This window comes from Lampetra planeri, chromosome 1, assembly GCF_965212315.1.
Source record: "Lampetra planeri chromosome 1, kcLamPlan1.2.h2, whole genome shotgun sequence".
Taxonomy (NCBI): domain Eukaryota; kingdom Metazoa; phylum Chordata; class Hyperoartia; order Petromyzontiformes; family Petromyzontidae; genus Lampetra; species Lampetra planeri.
The window spans coordinates 38,969,396-38,986,354 of NC_136107.1; the positions used below are offsets into that span (position 1 = coordinate 38,969,396).

General features: G+C 46.0%; 1 protein-coding gene across 6 annotated transcripts in view; it reads right to left on the bottom strand.

Annotated features, from left to right (window-relative positions):
* Nucleotides 1-608: 608 nt before the first annotated feature.
* The window catches only part of USP7 (ubiquitin specific peptidase 7), an 86,327-nt gene continuing 69,976 nt past the window's right edge, over nucleotides 609-16,959 (bottom strand). For all 6 annotated transcript variants that reach the window (XM_078600610.1, XM_078600600.1, XM_078600591.1 and 3 more), the window contains 5 exons: nucleotides 8,472-8,571; nucleotides 6,061-6,180; nucleotides 4,007-4,078; nucleotides 2,817-2,907; nucleotides 609-1,717 (listed from right to left, as the gene is read on the bottom strand). In XM_078600610.1, coding sequence (XP_078456736.1) covers nucleotides 1,611-1,717; nucleotides 2,817-2,907; nucleotides 4,007-4,078; nucleotides 6,061-6,180; nucleotides 8,472-8,571 — 490 coding nt within the window. In that variant the 3' untranslated portion in view covers nucleotides 609-1,610. The remainder of the gene's footprint in view (nucleotides 1,718-2,816; nucleotides 2,908-4,006; nucleotides 4,079-6,060; nucleotides 6,181-8,471; nucleotides 8,572-16,959) is intronic.

The following is a 16,959-nucleotide window of genomic DNA, read 5'->3' on the forward strand; positions in this document are numbered from 1 at the left end:
TTCGCGCGAGCCAACATAACGCGATTGGTGCCCCCCCCCACCACCACCAATACCATTTAGCACATTCCTAGCCCTCCTCCTCCTCGATCCACGTCGGGGTGCTCCTCTTGACGATCCAACATCCACAGAAATGCTCCTTTCTCGGTCTCTACCCATCGTGCCGCCCGCCCTACCTCCTGTACACTTGTGAACCTCTCCTCTCCCCTCCCCTACACACGTGGGAACTATGTTAGATTTGAAAGGACAGAATTTTTTTTTTACAACTTACACTGTACACGAGAGATGCAATTCACACTCGCAGCAGGAATCCCATGAGCATTTACTGAAGAACACCTTTTGCTCCATTATTATACATACCTTTGATCTTGTCTCTAAGAGATGTTCTGGCACCCAAAGTTGTCGGCTCTACATGTCATCGTCACATGGAACATTGTTATTCAAAACCAGTTGGGCAAAAAAATGCCAAATTTATCATTAAATTTTGGACACAAGTGGTATTTTACAGACCTGGGCCGAACAGCCTTGCAGACTCAATCATGCGATTCCACTCCAGCAGTTCAAAACAGGGTACAAAACCACCCACTCACTCTCTTCCACACAAAACGGGGTGAAGGAACTTTTTTTTTATGTACAGCCAAAGGCTATGCCATGCGGTAGTGCTCTATACATCACATACTAAAAGCAGGGTCGGGAGCCCATGTAAAATGCACCTCTTCAGACGAGGCTATTGAGATTTTCAAACCTGCTCAAAACACGTGCACTGCAATCTCAAGGTACACTCTTTGCTAATCTTTAAACATTCATGAAACAAAAAAAAAGCCTGTTAAAGCGACGTCGCAATCGACGGTCGTGTCTCCACCCCTCCCCTGCGTCTCCGGTTTAGATCTTCCCTCTCGGTTGTGTCGCCGACAAGCAGGGGACGATAAACGGGGATTGGTAACTCATCGCACCCACCGGGGGGGGGGGCAGGGGGACGGGGGCTACACCTGGGAACGCAACGTCGGTCGGTACCCCGTGGAGGTGGTGTCGCCAACGAGCGCGCCGGTGGTACAGGCGCACAAAACACTCTGTCCTTTGGAGGGTCCGAGGAACCGCAAGCAACAATGTGTCAAAAAAGAAAAAAAACACATTTCAACGAGACAAGGACACTTTAAATACTATTACAGATGGCCTTGCAACCATTTGGAAAAAATGAAAAAAAAAACCCAATGAATCTAAACCGATGTATACTGGGGGATTGAGCATGAGGACACAGATTCAACACCATCCAAATTAATTTCATTAAACAAAAAAAACATTGCTTCAATGCGCAGGCGAGGTCCTATACATTTGCAAGAGTTAAATTCACATCCAGTCCAGCTGTCAAATGTGTACACCGGTGTGTGAAAGCTGCTGGTTGTTGGCTGCACGGCGGAGAGAAGACGCGCGTGGGGACAGTGCAGGAGGGAACCGTGTTGTGGCGCGGGAGAACGAGGGGAGACGGCGGGGGGCTCTGGGGCACTTCACGCAGACTGCGATGACGATGACAGCGATGATCAACGTCAGCTCGCGCTCTCTCTCTCCCTCTCTGCCAACCCCCCTCCACTGCCACCCCCTTTCCCCGTCTCTCGTCAGTTGTGGATCTTGATGGCCTTCTCCAGGTAGGGGTAGCGACTCCTCTTGGGGGCCTTGTTGAAGTGGTCCAGGCCCAGCCACGGCCTGGTCTGCACCATGCTCCCTGCCGTGCACGCGCATGAACAAAGTGGCAAGGTGGTTGTTTAGAAACCGGATCCGGCAATCCTTTCTGTAATTTTTTTAAACTGTTCAGACAGAAATTATTCCACGCGACAGTAGACATTTATGTACTGGGGGTATTTACATCTTGCCACGGTGGGGAGATGTTAACTACCTCGCCTCGTATACAAGTCGTGGGTTCAAGCCTGACCCGGATGCCTGTATATTTGGAGTTTGCATGTTCGCTCTCCCCAATGGCCGTGTGGATTTTTCTCCGGCTCCTCCGGTTTTACCCTCCACATTTAGAAACATGCATTTAGAGCTGCTATAAATTTACACAAGCCACTTCGTTGCGCTATCATTTGTGATAGCCAGGTCGCTTCTGAAGAAGAGCTATATAAGCTCGGTGGGCTTTACAGGTAAAATAAAAAAAATTTTGTTGATTTTACAGCAGGTTGAAATGCAAACACGGGAGGGCCTCTCCGCGTCAAAGAGAAGCTCGCTGGGTGGCACTCATCTGCTGGGGGAGTCTGAGCCAGGGTAGCGAGAGGGGTTTCTGTTCCCAGGGGCAGGACTGGGCCACCCCTACTGCTGATTTTCTCAACAGCAGTGCTCATTTCAGCAGCCCCGGAGCGATGATGGGCAGGGAATTGTAATCGTCCCACGAATTTACTTCTAAAGTCTTGTTTAAATATTATCTTGTTATATTGTAAGAACCGCTGTGTCATGTTTTTTTTCCTCGAGTGCTAATGTTGCACTCCATTCTTGCCCAAGTTACATCTTTGTTAGTTTGTTATCCTTCCCCCGCACCTCCGATTAGCATAGTTGGCAACGTATGGTGCGAAAGACGTTCAACATACACACATACATCCTAGAATGTGAGACTTCAATGTCTCAAAGGAGTATTTTTTCAATCAACATACAACATACTCTTGGTTCTTTCAGTAAAGTCACGTAGTATAATTTTATTTTATACCTACGTGACTTTACTGAAAGAATCAAAGAGTATGGATTCATGCAGTCACGAAAGCTTCAAATCAACATACAACATGCGAGCTGAACAGCGGCACGAGCATTCACGAGCCTCCACGCGCAGTGCAAACCTTGCTGTGGCTCGAAGTCCTTCAGGTCGACGATGTATTCATCCTCCTTGATGTACTGCGGCCGACCCATCATCACCACGGCGAACTTGAACTGCCGCGCGTGTCGGCGACAGACGCACGCAAACACCAGGTTAGTGGCGGCACACACACAGCCCAACTTGTCACGAGCATAATGGCGTTTTCCAGAAAAACTCTCTTACGCAAACGTTACCCGTCACTGCAACAACCAAGTTGACACGGTTAGTGGAGTCGCAGCTGTGGCATCGGTTCAACCAGACGAGGGACGGGTGAAATGCATCACGGGGCAGCGTTCCCCGAACCCGATCCACGATGCGACATTCATCCGCAAGGCACCAAATCCCCGGAACTGGCCACATCGTGTTTGTGGTTTGCTGCTGGCTTTTTAAAATTTATAATCAGAGGGTGGTGCAGAAAACTCAATCGTTGTATTGTACCATGCTCCCACATCTACGCTGCCCATCTTCCAACAGCCTGCACTGGGTCAAACAATACCAACGCGACCTGCACGGCACGGGGCCTGAACCCCCTTCAGCAGATTGACCAAGCAAACGTGACGGTGGGAAAAAAACTTTTCTTGCACGATGCACATTTACAATCGCGGCAAAGGCAACTCGATGTTCGAGGCCGCACGTGCATTGGATTTAACAGACACGACAGAGAGTCAAAGGGAGTCCGAATGCAGGAATTCAATTCACCCAGAGGATCCCTTCACTGCAAGTGAAAACAACGCAGCTCGCTCTCCGTTGTGCAGAAGGGAGGGAGACTAAACCAGGAATTCTTCTTTAACCAGAAGCATGGAGCAGCGGAAGATCTTTCTCACAAGTAAAGCAGGGGGTTGCGAGTTCAAATCCTGATGAGGAATCGACTCTGCTCATTATACATCTGGGGCTGATAAAATAGTTAAGAGTTTAGAGGGCAACATTGCTTTTTATTATGGATATGCTTGCCGGTTCCCCCGCCCCCGTCATGAGAATGTGGAATTTCCACCACCGGTTCAGGGCTGCAAGCCAAACGAGAGCAGAAAACCACTGCCTTTGTTGACATGGCATAAATCGAAGGGATTGTGGGTAAAGTTGAGGGCAGCCTTCACAGCCCAGGCTACTCTTACACACACACACGAGGCAGAAACAAATGTACACTCTGCATTAAACTAACAAACGCAATTTTACCTTTTCAAACTCCTTGTCAGGAACATCCAGAATGGTTTGAACTCTCTTCGCCACCTCTTTAAAAGGTTCGTCCTGCCACACAAGACAGCAGGGTGGGGTTCTAAATGAGGCACTTTCATTCAAGCAAACGTTGACTGCGGCACCATTCGGAGTTTGCACATCGTACAGGAAGCATCCATGTTGTAAAAACACAGCATCAGAAGCTTTGCAGTTATTCGTGGAGAAAACTTGTCCGCCCTGAACACAACAAGACGTTAAACGAAGGCAAATTGCTTCGATAAAATGTTATCCTAACATTTTTTTACCCTGACATTTTCTTTTTTTACATGCTTCGTTTATGCAAATTATGTAATACATTGCATTGTGTGCTAAAAAGTTAGGAAGGATTTGCAAGGCAATTGAAAAAAAACAATCAGGATAAATCATGCTCACGGATTAAATGTTCTGTCACCAAACCCAGGACAATTTAATGGCAGATTTCAGACTAAAACATTACCCGTCCTATTAATGCAAAACTGGTTTAGAAAAGCATTCCAAATTAATATTCTTCTGTGCTTCTTTAATTAATGTACTGAGAATTCAAGATAATGCCTGCTACCAAACCACTCAACTTTGTAGAAATAATCTTAAGTCCTTGGACAATTCAGAGTTATTTTTATATTATTACAAATGTCATTGTGTGGCGCATGACAGCAGGAATTTAATTAAAATGTCAACGCAGCAACCGACAGAGCATCACGTGTCGGCACAAGATAGAGTCGTGACTTTAGACCACCACTTACTAACTTATATGAACCCTTTAAAGGGAAACTATTGCAAAAGCTTGCTCACCAACGCTTGGGATTGATCTACGATGGTGCCTGTATCATCCATCTTGCTCCATGGAGGCATACGACACCAAACACTTCCCCAACTGCACTCAGATATTTATTTGTGGCATCAATTTGCATATTACAAATGGTTACCATTGCCAAGTAATTCACCGCGTGAACCATGTATTACAGATGTATCAACGTCATGGGCCAATGATTACGACAAATGGCGAGGTGTCGTCTTTGGTCATTCTTTAAAGTGTAACTGTAATGTTTTAAATATATAACTGTATAACCTATTGCTTGTTATTGTTTAAAGAAATGCATACACCCTGAAGCGGAACACCAGATATTTCGTTTTTACTCTGAAAGGAAACCAAGCATGAGAAAAAATATTTCAAACTTTGCACACTTCCACCAATTATTGTACGGGGAAAAAAAACCCCAGCAGTTTTAAACCCAGCGAGAAAATAAGTTACTTTAGAAACAAAGGGCAATTATATAAAGTATCTGGTATTGTTGCAATCTTCACCGGATCATTGCCCATAGCCACACATTTATTTTTACTACATACAGCCAATTCTGACTAAACTAAAAAAGAAACTATTTTTTATTTTTCCAAGTAAGGCCCAATAAGCTATATAGCTCTTTTAGGAAGTGACCTGGCAACAAATGATAGCTTAATCTTAATTTTAGAACTTTCGTGACTGCAGGAATTATTATTTGGTTCTTTCGGTTAAGTCACGTCTAAAGATAAAATAATAAATTAAATTAAATAATAGAATACGACGTTTCGATTGCAACACAAGCAATCATCATCAGGTATAATGAAATAGCGACATAAAATCTAACCAGAAAACTATAGACAGACATATTAGCAGACAGATATCACCAAGATACATAGCAGGAGCAACACAGGTAACAGAGAGGGGTGATCGTCTCTGTGGGGTGGCCTTAAATAGACAGAGGGGGGGGCGGAGGCAGAGAGAAGGAAGGGGGGTTAGAGAAAAAATTAGCATATCAATGAGTGGTCAACAGACGTGGTGCTGCACGGCAAGTAAGCCTGCAAATCAGGAGGACACACTAAAATTAAATAACCTAGTAAAATATCGAAATGTAATGTAATACAACACATCGGATCCACGACCTCCCGCATACCAGGCGCGGTAGTTAACATCTCGCCACTGTGGCGCCCACGGTGACGAGATGAACGCACTTCTGCGCTGGAGGACAAACACCTACTTGGCATATTCGCAGCAGAAAAGGAATCCCGAAGGTGCCGAAGACCTCCTTGTGGAAGTGGGCGACTGGGACCAGCATCTCTCGCTCCTTCTCAATGTCCACCTGGTCCACGGGAGTCTCCTGCACGCGTCGGGGCAAAAACCCAGGGGCCCAACGGCGTCAAACGCAACCCGAGCCACCGCAGTCGGCAACAACATACCGCCGTGAAACACTTGCCGACACCGAGTTCGACTGCCCAGCCAACGGCCAACTTCAGTAGGCTGCTTGCGAGCGATATCCGAAGCGGAATTCGATTGGACATATGCCGGGTTCCCAAAAGCGACATCAACGACATCAATTGGGGGAATTTAAACAGTATATATTATTCACACCTGAATGTTAAAATTGTAGTTGTTGTTCTGCATCGACATCAGTCAAGAAGAACATTCACACAAGGAGAGCGGTGGTGCAGCGGTCAACGCAGCCCGCTGCGAATCCAGCAACCCAAGTGTGATTCCCAGCCACGCCAGCCCTTGGTAAGTGGTTGCAAACAGCATTTGCAGTGACTATATGGGGGGGGGGGGGATAGTTGTGTATTTGTGCATTCACGTGTATGTGCGGGTGAGAGTGGCAGTGCATTAGTTAGCGCGTTTCCCTATAAACCTCGCAAACGAGAGTTCAATTCTGAGCCAGCGCACACATGAGTGGTGAGTAATATCCAAGCCGATCCTGGGCCTCCCCACTCATCAAGCTGCACTGATCAGTGCGGTGAAGTATGGTCAAACAATGTCCATGACCGACAACACCCAGTAGTAGACTTACAAAATGTGTACACTATTGATAATATATAAAAGGCACTAAAAATAATGATCATAATTGCAATCATTATAAAGATATTAAAATAAACATACAATGAATACACAGCAGCTTCAACTAAGGTGACACGTAAAATGTGTTTCTGAACAAAGGATGAATAACAGTAAAGTACATTTATTTGCGCAACTGTTACAACATTCATTACCACAACTACCAAAATACCCACATGTACGATTATACATCTCAATTGTAAATCAGGGGAGGAAATGACACATTTAGTGGAGACGCAGTTCCTGAAATTTTGAAACATGCTGTTACTTGAGATTATGCCAAGTAAATTATTTTCTAACTACAAATGTTTATCCAATACTCCCAGACAAACGCAAGAGAGTTAAGATTGTAGGAAGCACTGTAAATAAACAATTTTTTATTTAAACAATTTTTTTTATTTTACCAGGCAAGTAAGGTCCCACTAAAGCAATATCGCTATTTTTCAGAAGCACCCTGGCCACAATTCATAGATCAACAAAGTGGCTTATCACGTGGAAATTTATAGCACTCTAAAACGAATGTTGAGTCTAAACGTGGAGAGAAAAACCCAGTAAAAATTTCCACGCGACCACAGGGAGAGAGACCTGCAAAGTTCAATTATACAGGCGTCAGGGTCAGGACAAACCCACGACCTCCTGCGTACCAGGCGAGGGAGTTAACATCTCGCCCCCGCGGCGCCCAACGTAACGCTCGGTCAGATAAAAGACTGAGCAGGAACGTCACACGTTACGACAGTAGACGAATTTACAATGAGTACTGATTCACAGTAGGATACAGTACAACAGACAAGACGGCACCGCTGCCTGCTTTGGAAAAGTGCTAAACTTTCACGACACGCCGATCCCGACGTTCGCTGCCGAGGGGGAAGGAGGGAGATTGCACGCCGAGGTTAAAACACAACCAAACGATGGCTGCTGTTGAAAGGGCTGGGAAAGCGCCGTCCGCTTGGTGGCACGTCCGCGCGTGATGGAAGGCAACAACGAAGGACGTTCAAGTGGCTCTTCTTTCGGAGTGCAGCGGTTGAACACAAGTCAATCGATGGAGTGCCCCTGCTCGTTTATTATCGACGTGAAAATGGCCCCAGCCGCGTCCGATAAAGGAAGGCCCTGACGAATTGTTTCTGCCGTGCAAAAAAAAAATCGACTGCAACCGTCAACGTCTCTCTTAACAAGATGCCATCACAAGCTGTCAGCGCCGTAATGGAAACTAAGCGACCCGGACATAAATAGTAACCCTTCAACAAAAAAACCCGTACAACATGGAGCCGCGCAGCTCGACAACACCAGCGTTGTGGCATGTGGTTATACCAGGACGGCTGTAACCCTCGCCCCTATCTACAACGTGGGTTGTAAACGCTAAAGTGCATTCGCAAGGAGTGAGAGAACGCAGCTGCACTGGCATTTGGAGAGCCATTCTCAGGTCCTCAAAGGGCTACTGTTTACTCCAGCGCTCAACTGTGAACCGTGCTGTGTGATGTACAGTATGTTGAACTTCTATCGCACCATACATAGCCAACCAATCGGAAGTGCGATGGGGGGGGGGGGGCAGAGCTCGTGTTGACCCACCTCTATTCTGTAGGTGCGACTGGTCGCGGAGTTGATGCATTCCAAGAGTTCATCCTCTTGGCGCATGCCAATGATCTTGTAGCTCACGATTTCCAGCAGCCTAGACAGAGAACAGATGCATACACAGGTTCTAAAATACATACACAAACACATGCACGCTCACAAGCACGCACACACAAACATCTGCCATGTAGTCTGAACAGGATATTGAGGCGAGTGCTGTTAGCAACCACCTATTAAAGGCACACGATGGAATGGTGTGGTATGGCTGATGTTTGTAGACTGCACCAGGTACTTGTATAAGGCAGAGTCAACCTAGGGGAGAGGTCTGGGCACAGTTCAATATTCGTCACCGATTATTGCCATAAGAGGGAATCAAACTCGGGTCACTGAGTCCCATTGGGCAGTTCACTAACCACGACACCACCACTCCCATAAATCACAACGTTACATGCACGAACAAACACACACATTACAAACACACACTTAAAATCGGAAAAAATAAAAATACATAAACAAACACATCGGGGGTTGCTACTGAGGCACATCACAGGCAGTTTTGAGTTTGAGGCACGCAAACACGAAAAAATGTAAACACATGCTCTGCTGTGTGATGGGGATGTTATGGAAAAATGGCTTTGCAATTTTCATGCGAGTGGGCAGTAGCACCAGAAATGTAAAATCTGCTTGTGTAGTCACGCCGTGTTGATTTCATGAACTGCACTGTCATCGTCTAACATGTACTGTGTGTGCTGTACAAACACGGACGCCCACAAGTGTGCAGAGCGCAAGGACGAGAGATGGGCGACTTAACCAAACACTTTTACAAACAGGGATATCATATCTGCTCCTGCTGTTGTATCAACCTTGGCGCCCAGAGTCTGTACAACTCGGTCTGCTTTAATCCGTTGCGAGATCACTTGTAATAACCATGCACAAACAATACGTACGGGGGTGGATGATTCTCCATTACAAACAGCTTTGCTTAAAAAGCTCACCTCGAATGGCACAAGCGGCCGTGGTGACGTCACCACCACTTTATTGTTGTGATGACAAAACAAAGGCAACCCACTAAATAATGTTACATTTCTCTGCTGTGATGCGAGATGGAGTATAAAAGCAGGTGGGATGATGAAAGGGAGACTATCGGCTTTTACCGCAATTGCTTTTGAAGTAATTTACGTGTTATTCATTGCACTTGTTTACCCTCATCATGTCTCAAGACAAGTTTTTGCAGTGGGGAGGGAGGTGGGGCAATGTTTTAGTGATCTGTTTAATCTTCCTACATTTTGCACTTCTATCGTGTATTGTACTTTTTGTTGTTGAACATCTCTGACCCGCCCTAACTGGACATCTGTGAAAAAGAGCATTATAGCTCACTGGATTCCTCCTGCAGTACAAATAAAGAGTCTGATTCTTCTGCAGGTTATGTGTAATTTCAACGAAATAATTTCCAAGTATTTTTTTCAGCTTTGGGATGTTTGGCCAATACCAGTAACATTGTATGGTTTTTTTTTTATATGAGAGGAAACCAAAGAACTGCATGTAGAACATTGGGTGAACACAAAAAGAACACAGAAAAGGCACCCAAGTCTGGAATTCTAACCCAGTCCCGTAATGCAATGCGCTACTCCGATACGTGACAAACCGGGGCTCTTGAGACTCGGGTGTATACTCGCTTCATATCCTGGCATTGCGATCTTTGTAGGGACGATCAGAAGTGTTTTAATCAATCGCCTCTGGAAGATCCTGTTATGAAATGGGTTTCTTGTTTTGGGTTGGAGGGCACGTATAAAACTATTGCTTTTACAGAGAGGAAACAGGATTTTTTGCAGGGGGGTGTGACACCTATCCTGATATCGAATGAAGACTTTATTTATTAACATGCGGCTGCAAGCGCAAGTCGGGCAAAACACACTCGAGGTATTGATACGCCTATCTCGCCAGACAGGATATCATCAACTTCAACTGACAGGCGTGGAAATAGGTAAGTGATACCCAGAGCCGAGCGAGGTCAATGTCTGTGTTGCACCTGGCCTCGAGCAAAGATGTCAACATTAATGGAACGTAAAGATTTTACGAGCTCAATTACACATCTACCCTACACGTTTCTGCACTGGAGGATTAACCCTGCAGATGAAGTACGGTTAAACAAATCGCACAACTGATATGGAGGGGGGGAGGGTGATTATTACTTAGCAGCGGGTTGAAAAAATAATTGTTAATTTTTACTGTAAATTCAACGATGGTGGGAAAATTGAGATTCTCATGATTGCTGTGTTGCGGTGCCGATGAGGTCTGTCTGTGTTCTCTAGCGGAGACCGTGCGGATCTCCACGTGTGTCAGCGGGGTAGTGACCTGCACACAATGAAGACTTTGTGCAGGAAATACACGAGAGCATTCTGTTACCAGTAAGATGAAACTGAATTAAATGTTAAGAGTATTTTCGCACAAATGATTAAGGGAACAGAACATGATCCAGATAGAAGAGGATTTACGTGCAGTTTAAGATATTAATAGAAAATTTCCGTTCACCAATTAATTTATGCACATTTTTTGTTAAATGGAACCAGCATTGCTTAAATGTATAACGCAGATCACGCAAAAACTACGTTGTGGTTCAATAACAACACACACTGCCAGCCGCGCTCACTCGGTGCCAACAACACAGCAGCTCACTTGAATACAAAATGAGTAGGCCAGGCTCCAAAACCAACATCGAACAATTGTGATTTAAAGCGTTCGTGACTGCAGGGATTCATATTCTTGGTTCTTTCGGTAAAGTCACGTAGAAGGGAAACAATACAATAATAAAAATATAAAACAATACAATTCTCACGACGTTTCGACTGCAACACAAGCAATCATCATCAGGTGTGAAATCCACAGCAAGAAAATTTGAAACGTCGTGAGAATTTTATTGTTCTATATTTTTATTATTTTATTGTTTCCCTTCTACGTGACTTTACCGAAAGAACCAAGAATAAGAACAATTGTGTCAGTTCAAATGGAATTCGCACAGGGGTGGAAAAAACCTAATTTGAGGATTAAGGTTCAAACCTTAATAAACCTCATGGTTTTATTCGCAATACTCCCAGACCAGGTACTAGTCCTCCTCCGACGAGTTCCTGTCGTAGCTCTCGGACATATAACTGCATTCGGCGAATGCCGCAAGTCGCTCTTGAGGTCGAGCAACTTCTCCACCGAACTGGGCGCCAAGCTGTTCCTGAGCTTGCTGTGTATGAAGCCCATAGTTGAGAAGTTGCAGAGGATGTCGCCATTGTGAACAGCTTGACGCCGATCTTCTGATCAGGCCAGGCCACGCCGTTAGACTGCCAATACTGCTAAGGTGTCTTACATCCCTTGAGCAGCATAATGAATCTAAATATGCCGGCATCTTTCTCCTGCTACGCCGAAATTACATACTCGGTGAGCTGCATAAAGAGCGCCTCTCGTCATCAACTGCCATCTCATCGTCGATCGGTGTGTCCAGTAAGATGTTATCCAACTCTTTTCGATTAGCCAGGCTCAAGTCCTCTCCAATGAAGCGAGGATCTAACAGATACGCCAGTCCATCGACCTTTCCGTACATGAACTGAAAGAGACTTGCTGCCAACTTGATCAGGTAGTTGATCTCTTCAGTGCTCGCATGACCATCTTCGTGCAGTTTGGCAAACTCAGCGGGGAGGGCGTGAAAATCCGGCAAGACTTCAGAGACTGGTACAGAATCGGATTGATATTTGACAATCAATGCATCGATGGGCGTGAGAATGGAAAGGGACTTCTGCAAGAGACGAAGTCGTCGCTTGTAATGATGGTCTTGATTCGCATTCGCTCGGATTTCTGAGCTGCCGTCCCCTTGATGAAGTTGCGAGCTGTGACAATGGAATGCAGAATCATCTCCGACGACAACAGCGTCTCGCAACAGCCTTTGATCGTTCCCCAACGTGAAGGAGCCAGCCGGACCAAAGCTCGAACGCCAGCAATCTTCTGTTCAGCCTGCAGCTGTGCCTTGAGAATGTGACTGTTGTGAAACAATTTGACCGTGTCCTTGTACCCCATGATGAACTCGAACGGATATTCTATCGGGTATGTGTTCTGGTTGGCCGGGTTTGCTCGTCTTCGTGGAAGAGAATATGTCCTTGACAAGCAAATGCAGAGCATGTGACGTACAGCCTTGGAAATAGGATGGGTGAGCCTTCGAGAGCTGTTCCCACGCATTCTTGTTGGTGGATGTGTTGTCGGTGACCGTGCCAACGAATGTAGTCTTCGGATGGGATGCCATCACAAGTTTAAGATCCGAGGCGATCCAGTCAGCGTTGTGGCCCTGATCTCCAGGGAACACCGACTCGAGAAACAACGTTGTGGACGGCAATGTAACCATGCAGTTCACAATCGGTTCATTCTTGATGTTTGACCACGCATCAGATGTCAAGCAAATGGTCTTATTGTCCAGGACGGTGTCATCCTTCTTCCTGTCGATCAATGGTCAGGCCAGCCTCTTCCTGTTCGGCAGCACTGCATCTGGGTGAAGGGCCTTCACAGCGATGACCAGGTTCTTCTCCGACCCACTGGAACGACGTGCCCGAGAAAATGTAATGCATTGCTATGGCCTGCTCGAACTTCTACTTCGTTCGCTTATGGAGCTTGGGTATGAGGTGATCTTTGATCGATCCTCGCTTCATCGACGAAGCATTCGATGTAGATGGAGTTGAGCTGCCACTTGCCTTCGATGGCTTCGCCCGCTTCTTGTTCGACGCATACCACTCGGGACGATTATCTATCTCGGTGCCATTCATTGCCCTCCGAAAAGCGGCGCATGCATTCAGGTGCCTAATCGCCTGCTCACTCTTCTTGTGATGGTTGAATCTGGTGCGACAATGGTTGCAGACGCCACTCTTCAACTTGTGCGGTTCCGGATCATCGATGAAGTAGTGCCAAAACTGGCCCATCGAGCGTCCTCTGACCTTCCCTGCGTTCGCCGACAACCCGTCGGCCACTCTATCCTTCTCCATCACAATTACGACATCACTATCACATTCTTCGGAATCGAGTAAATCCTCATCCAGGTCCTGATCCATGATCCTGCTCGTGGTGGAAATTGGGTTCGTTTGATGACACTAATAACTCAGGGAATGCCAAGATTTCTGATTTCCGTGCTCCGGCCTTCCGCAGTCCGTTACTTCAGTCAGACTTCCTGCAAAAACCAAAATGGCGTCTTTTTATAATAAACCTCAAAACCTCACCCTAACTGGCCCTTCGGGATATTGAGTTTTATTTATTTATTTAAACCTTATGAAACCTAATTGTTTTAAACCTCGCCTTGCCACCCATGATTTCGCAACAAATTCTCCACACAAGCATGGAGCTGTGGTGCAGTGGTCGGCCGGTCCAACCCACTCCTTCCATAAAGGGGCACTGCCCTGTGTGGTGAAGTATGGTCAAACGACCCACGTGAATGACATACAAGATGCGACGCAAAACACCAACCGCACAAAAACAGGCAGCACTAGCGAAATGGATTTTCTAAAAACATTTACAGAAACGTAATGCAAACAACTAATCAATTCCCCAGAGAAGAGGAAGTAATAACTTTCATACAAAAAGCAAATAGTAAAAATCTACGGGGTTCATACATATGCACCATTGACACTTCCACAAGGACAATTACCGAAAACCGTTCCACTGTGTACATACACAAACAAACATCTATTACACGCCTGTCCCAAACATTCCCCCTCTGGCAGATTACAACGCACCTATGTTGTTTATTGATGGAGAATAACCCTTACACAGCAGCGCAGGCCTGGGCACTGGGTACAGAGCGCCCCTCACTACCCTCGCCCAGCCCCCCCCCCCCCACTGGCCTCACCTGGCAATGGCCCAGACAGCGTGACCACAAACCCACAAAGCAATCCCAACGTACAAACCCAGCCTGGGCGCACGCACAGCATACCTCGCTCCTCTTTCTCAACCCAAGCACGTTGTCATTTTGTACAGCGCTCGTCACCTTCTTGCCTCGCCACGCGCAAACGCACCTAGCGCCGTGTTGCCGCGTGTGGCCGGTGTGAGCTCACCTGTGATTAATCACGTGTATAATTGTGCACTCTGCAGAATGGTTCATGTTCCCATATGCTACAGAGCTACGGATAGCCAAGTGCGTGTTTGTTATCCTGCGGAGTGCATCTCAGCACCTCGCCTGTCGCCCCCACAGATGTCCTCTTCTCTCCCACACCCCCAAAGTGTGCAGATAATATTTACTCTGTTGTATGTAAATAAGACAAATAATTAGGGGGGGGCGACAATTGTTGTAAACCTATTATTGGATCAACTTTTCACCCCCACATCCGAGGGGGGGGGGGTTCACTTTCTATAACGTTTTGATTCAGGCCTTCTGAAAGTCTCTAATAATTTAGTTGACGGATAAACAGACAAAATGGACAAACGGAACCCCGAGCTTTTATAAATCGATTATTATTTAAGATTAGGCAATAGTGATCAAAGGTTGGACCCTGAGCCCTCACGTGCACAGTGGAGTCGGAGGCACATCCCAAATGTAGATCTGGACCGGTAAGCTGCACTCTACATTAGCTACAATAATATATAACTGTTAAATTGATATTACTTGAATGTCAATCGACTGACAGGAACTTGGTAATGTTAATCGACTGTTGATTGAGTTATTGGCAATAATGAAAATATGCACAATTAAGACTTCGATATTAAAGTTGATTTCAAAATATCAGCACTGGTGCTCAATCCCACTGACAGAGAGATTCAGCTGCAGTGTTGTGACGTGTGATGGTATCTTTGATCGCTATTGCAGATACACAAATTGCCCTTCTGAAGAGGACTTTTGAAATAAAGTTTTGCCGTTTCACAAACCCCCCCCACCCCCCCGCCCCGGTGCTCAGCCGTTGTCGAGTCGCCCACTTCTCCAGAACAAAACGTAGAGTCTACTCATCATCTCAGAACTTTGTTAATTATATTATTTGTGCTCTAGTTAGCTGACCTGTCCGCCCCCCCGCCCGCCCACCCCCCCTCGAAAGGATTCACGGGGGTGGGAAGAGAGCGGACACGGCAGACGGGCTACACGTGCGAAGTTAATGCACCTTAAACATCCATCTCATACTTTATCTTGCCACTTAAATCTGTTGAGTCACGGCTCTCAACTGAAACTATCAACTATTGGCGGCATATCCCAAACCCCCCCCCCACCCGCCATCGACTAAAATGTGGTAACTTTTTTTTCTGGTAGAATTTTGCAAACAAATGGAAGCGTTTTACGTGGTTCACTCTTAAACGGTAAATAACACGGTTCATTATTTAACAAAAATGCTGGAAATCATAGCCAAGTGAATAACTGCCAAAGTAGCTAATGTTATTGATATTTAAGAAGAAATCACTGCGAAACACAAATAATAACTGCCTACACAGGTGGATAGAAGCGGAACTTTGCACGGGTGCGTTTCTTAAACTCCCGACTTAAAAAGCCACTCTAAGATCGAGGAAACCTTCCGATGGCAAGACAACTTAGCCACAGCCAACATTAAAGTTAGAAGCAGACGTGACGAAAAAAACATTCATGTCAGGTGGTTTAACAAATACGCTGTTTCAGAGTTATGTGATCTGGACCCGGTGTCTGTGCCGGGCCTCTGCGGACAGGCAGACGATGCTCGGGTGAACCACCAAAAGGCTCTTGTGCAACTGGGTTGACAAAACATTTTTTTCTCAGTTGGCAGTTAGTTTTTCACACACGGAAAACGAGCCGGGCCGTGGATCTCGGCCAGCGTGCCTTGGCAAGCCTGTGCCTCCTCGCTCTCAACTTTGGCCTAGAGGGAAAAAAAAACCGCAACAACACTGCACAACAGCGGCCCCGGAAAACGACCATGACACTTCTGGCTTGGCTCGGTGCCAACAATAACCAAAGCTTTGCTGGAAAAACAGCTGTAGGAACGGCGGGCGAGCAGCTTCCAAAGGAAAAGCTTTAAGCAGAAAAACTGAAACAATGCGTTAATTGTGTATACATTGAGGCGCTGCTACGATCGCGACAACCCCCGTCGCCACTGTGAAGGTGAATACAAACGGAACGTAGACATGAGCAGCGAAACTATAGTACGACGACGATGCTGGGAGAGAATGTGCTTTAGTCGATGAACAAACGACTCCCACTCATTCAGTAATCAACACCGTACTGTACTCCCCCAGATGCCAGACAATGGACAATCAGCTTAAGGGTACAGATGTCATCTATTAGGTAATGGTCTCTTCCAAACCTTTCGTTGGTTACACATTAAAAATATTATTAGGTAGTCAATGCAGTGCGCGGAACTTTAGAAGGCAGAGCTTTTTGCAGGAACTCATTCGAGCAAGGCAACTGTGTACGTGTGCTGACCATCCAATTAAAATTCTACAAATCATTATCTTTTAAAATTTTGCAATGGAGAGCTCCAAGAAGTGGACCGCCACTCAAGACCTCACACTCTCA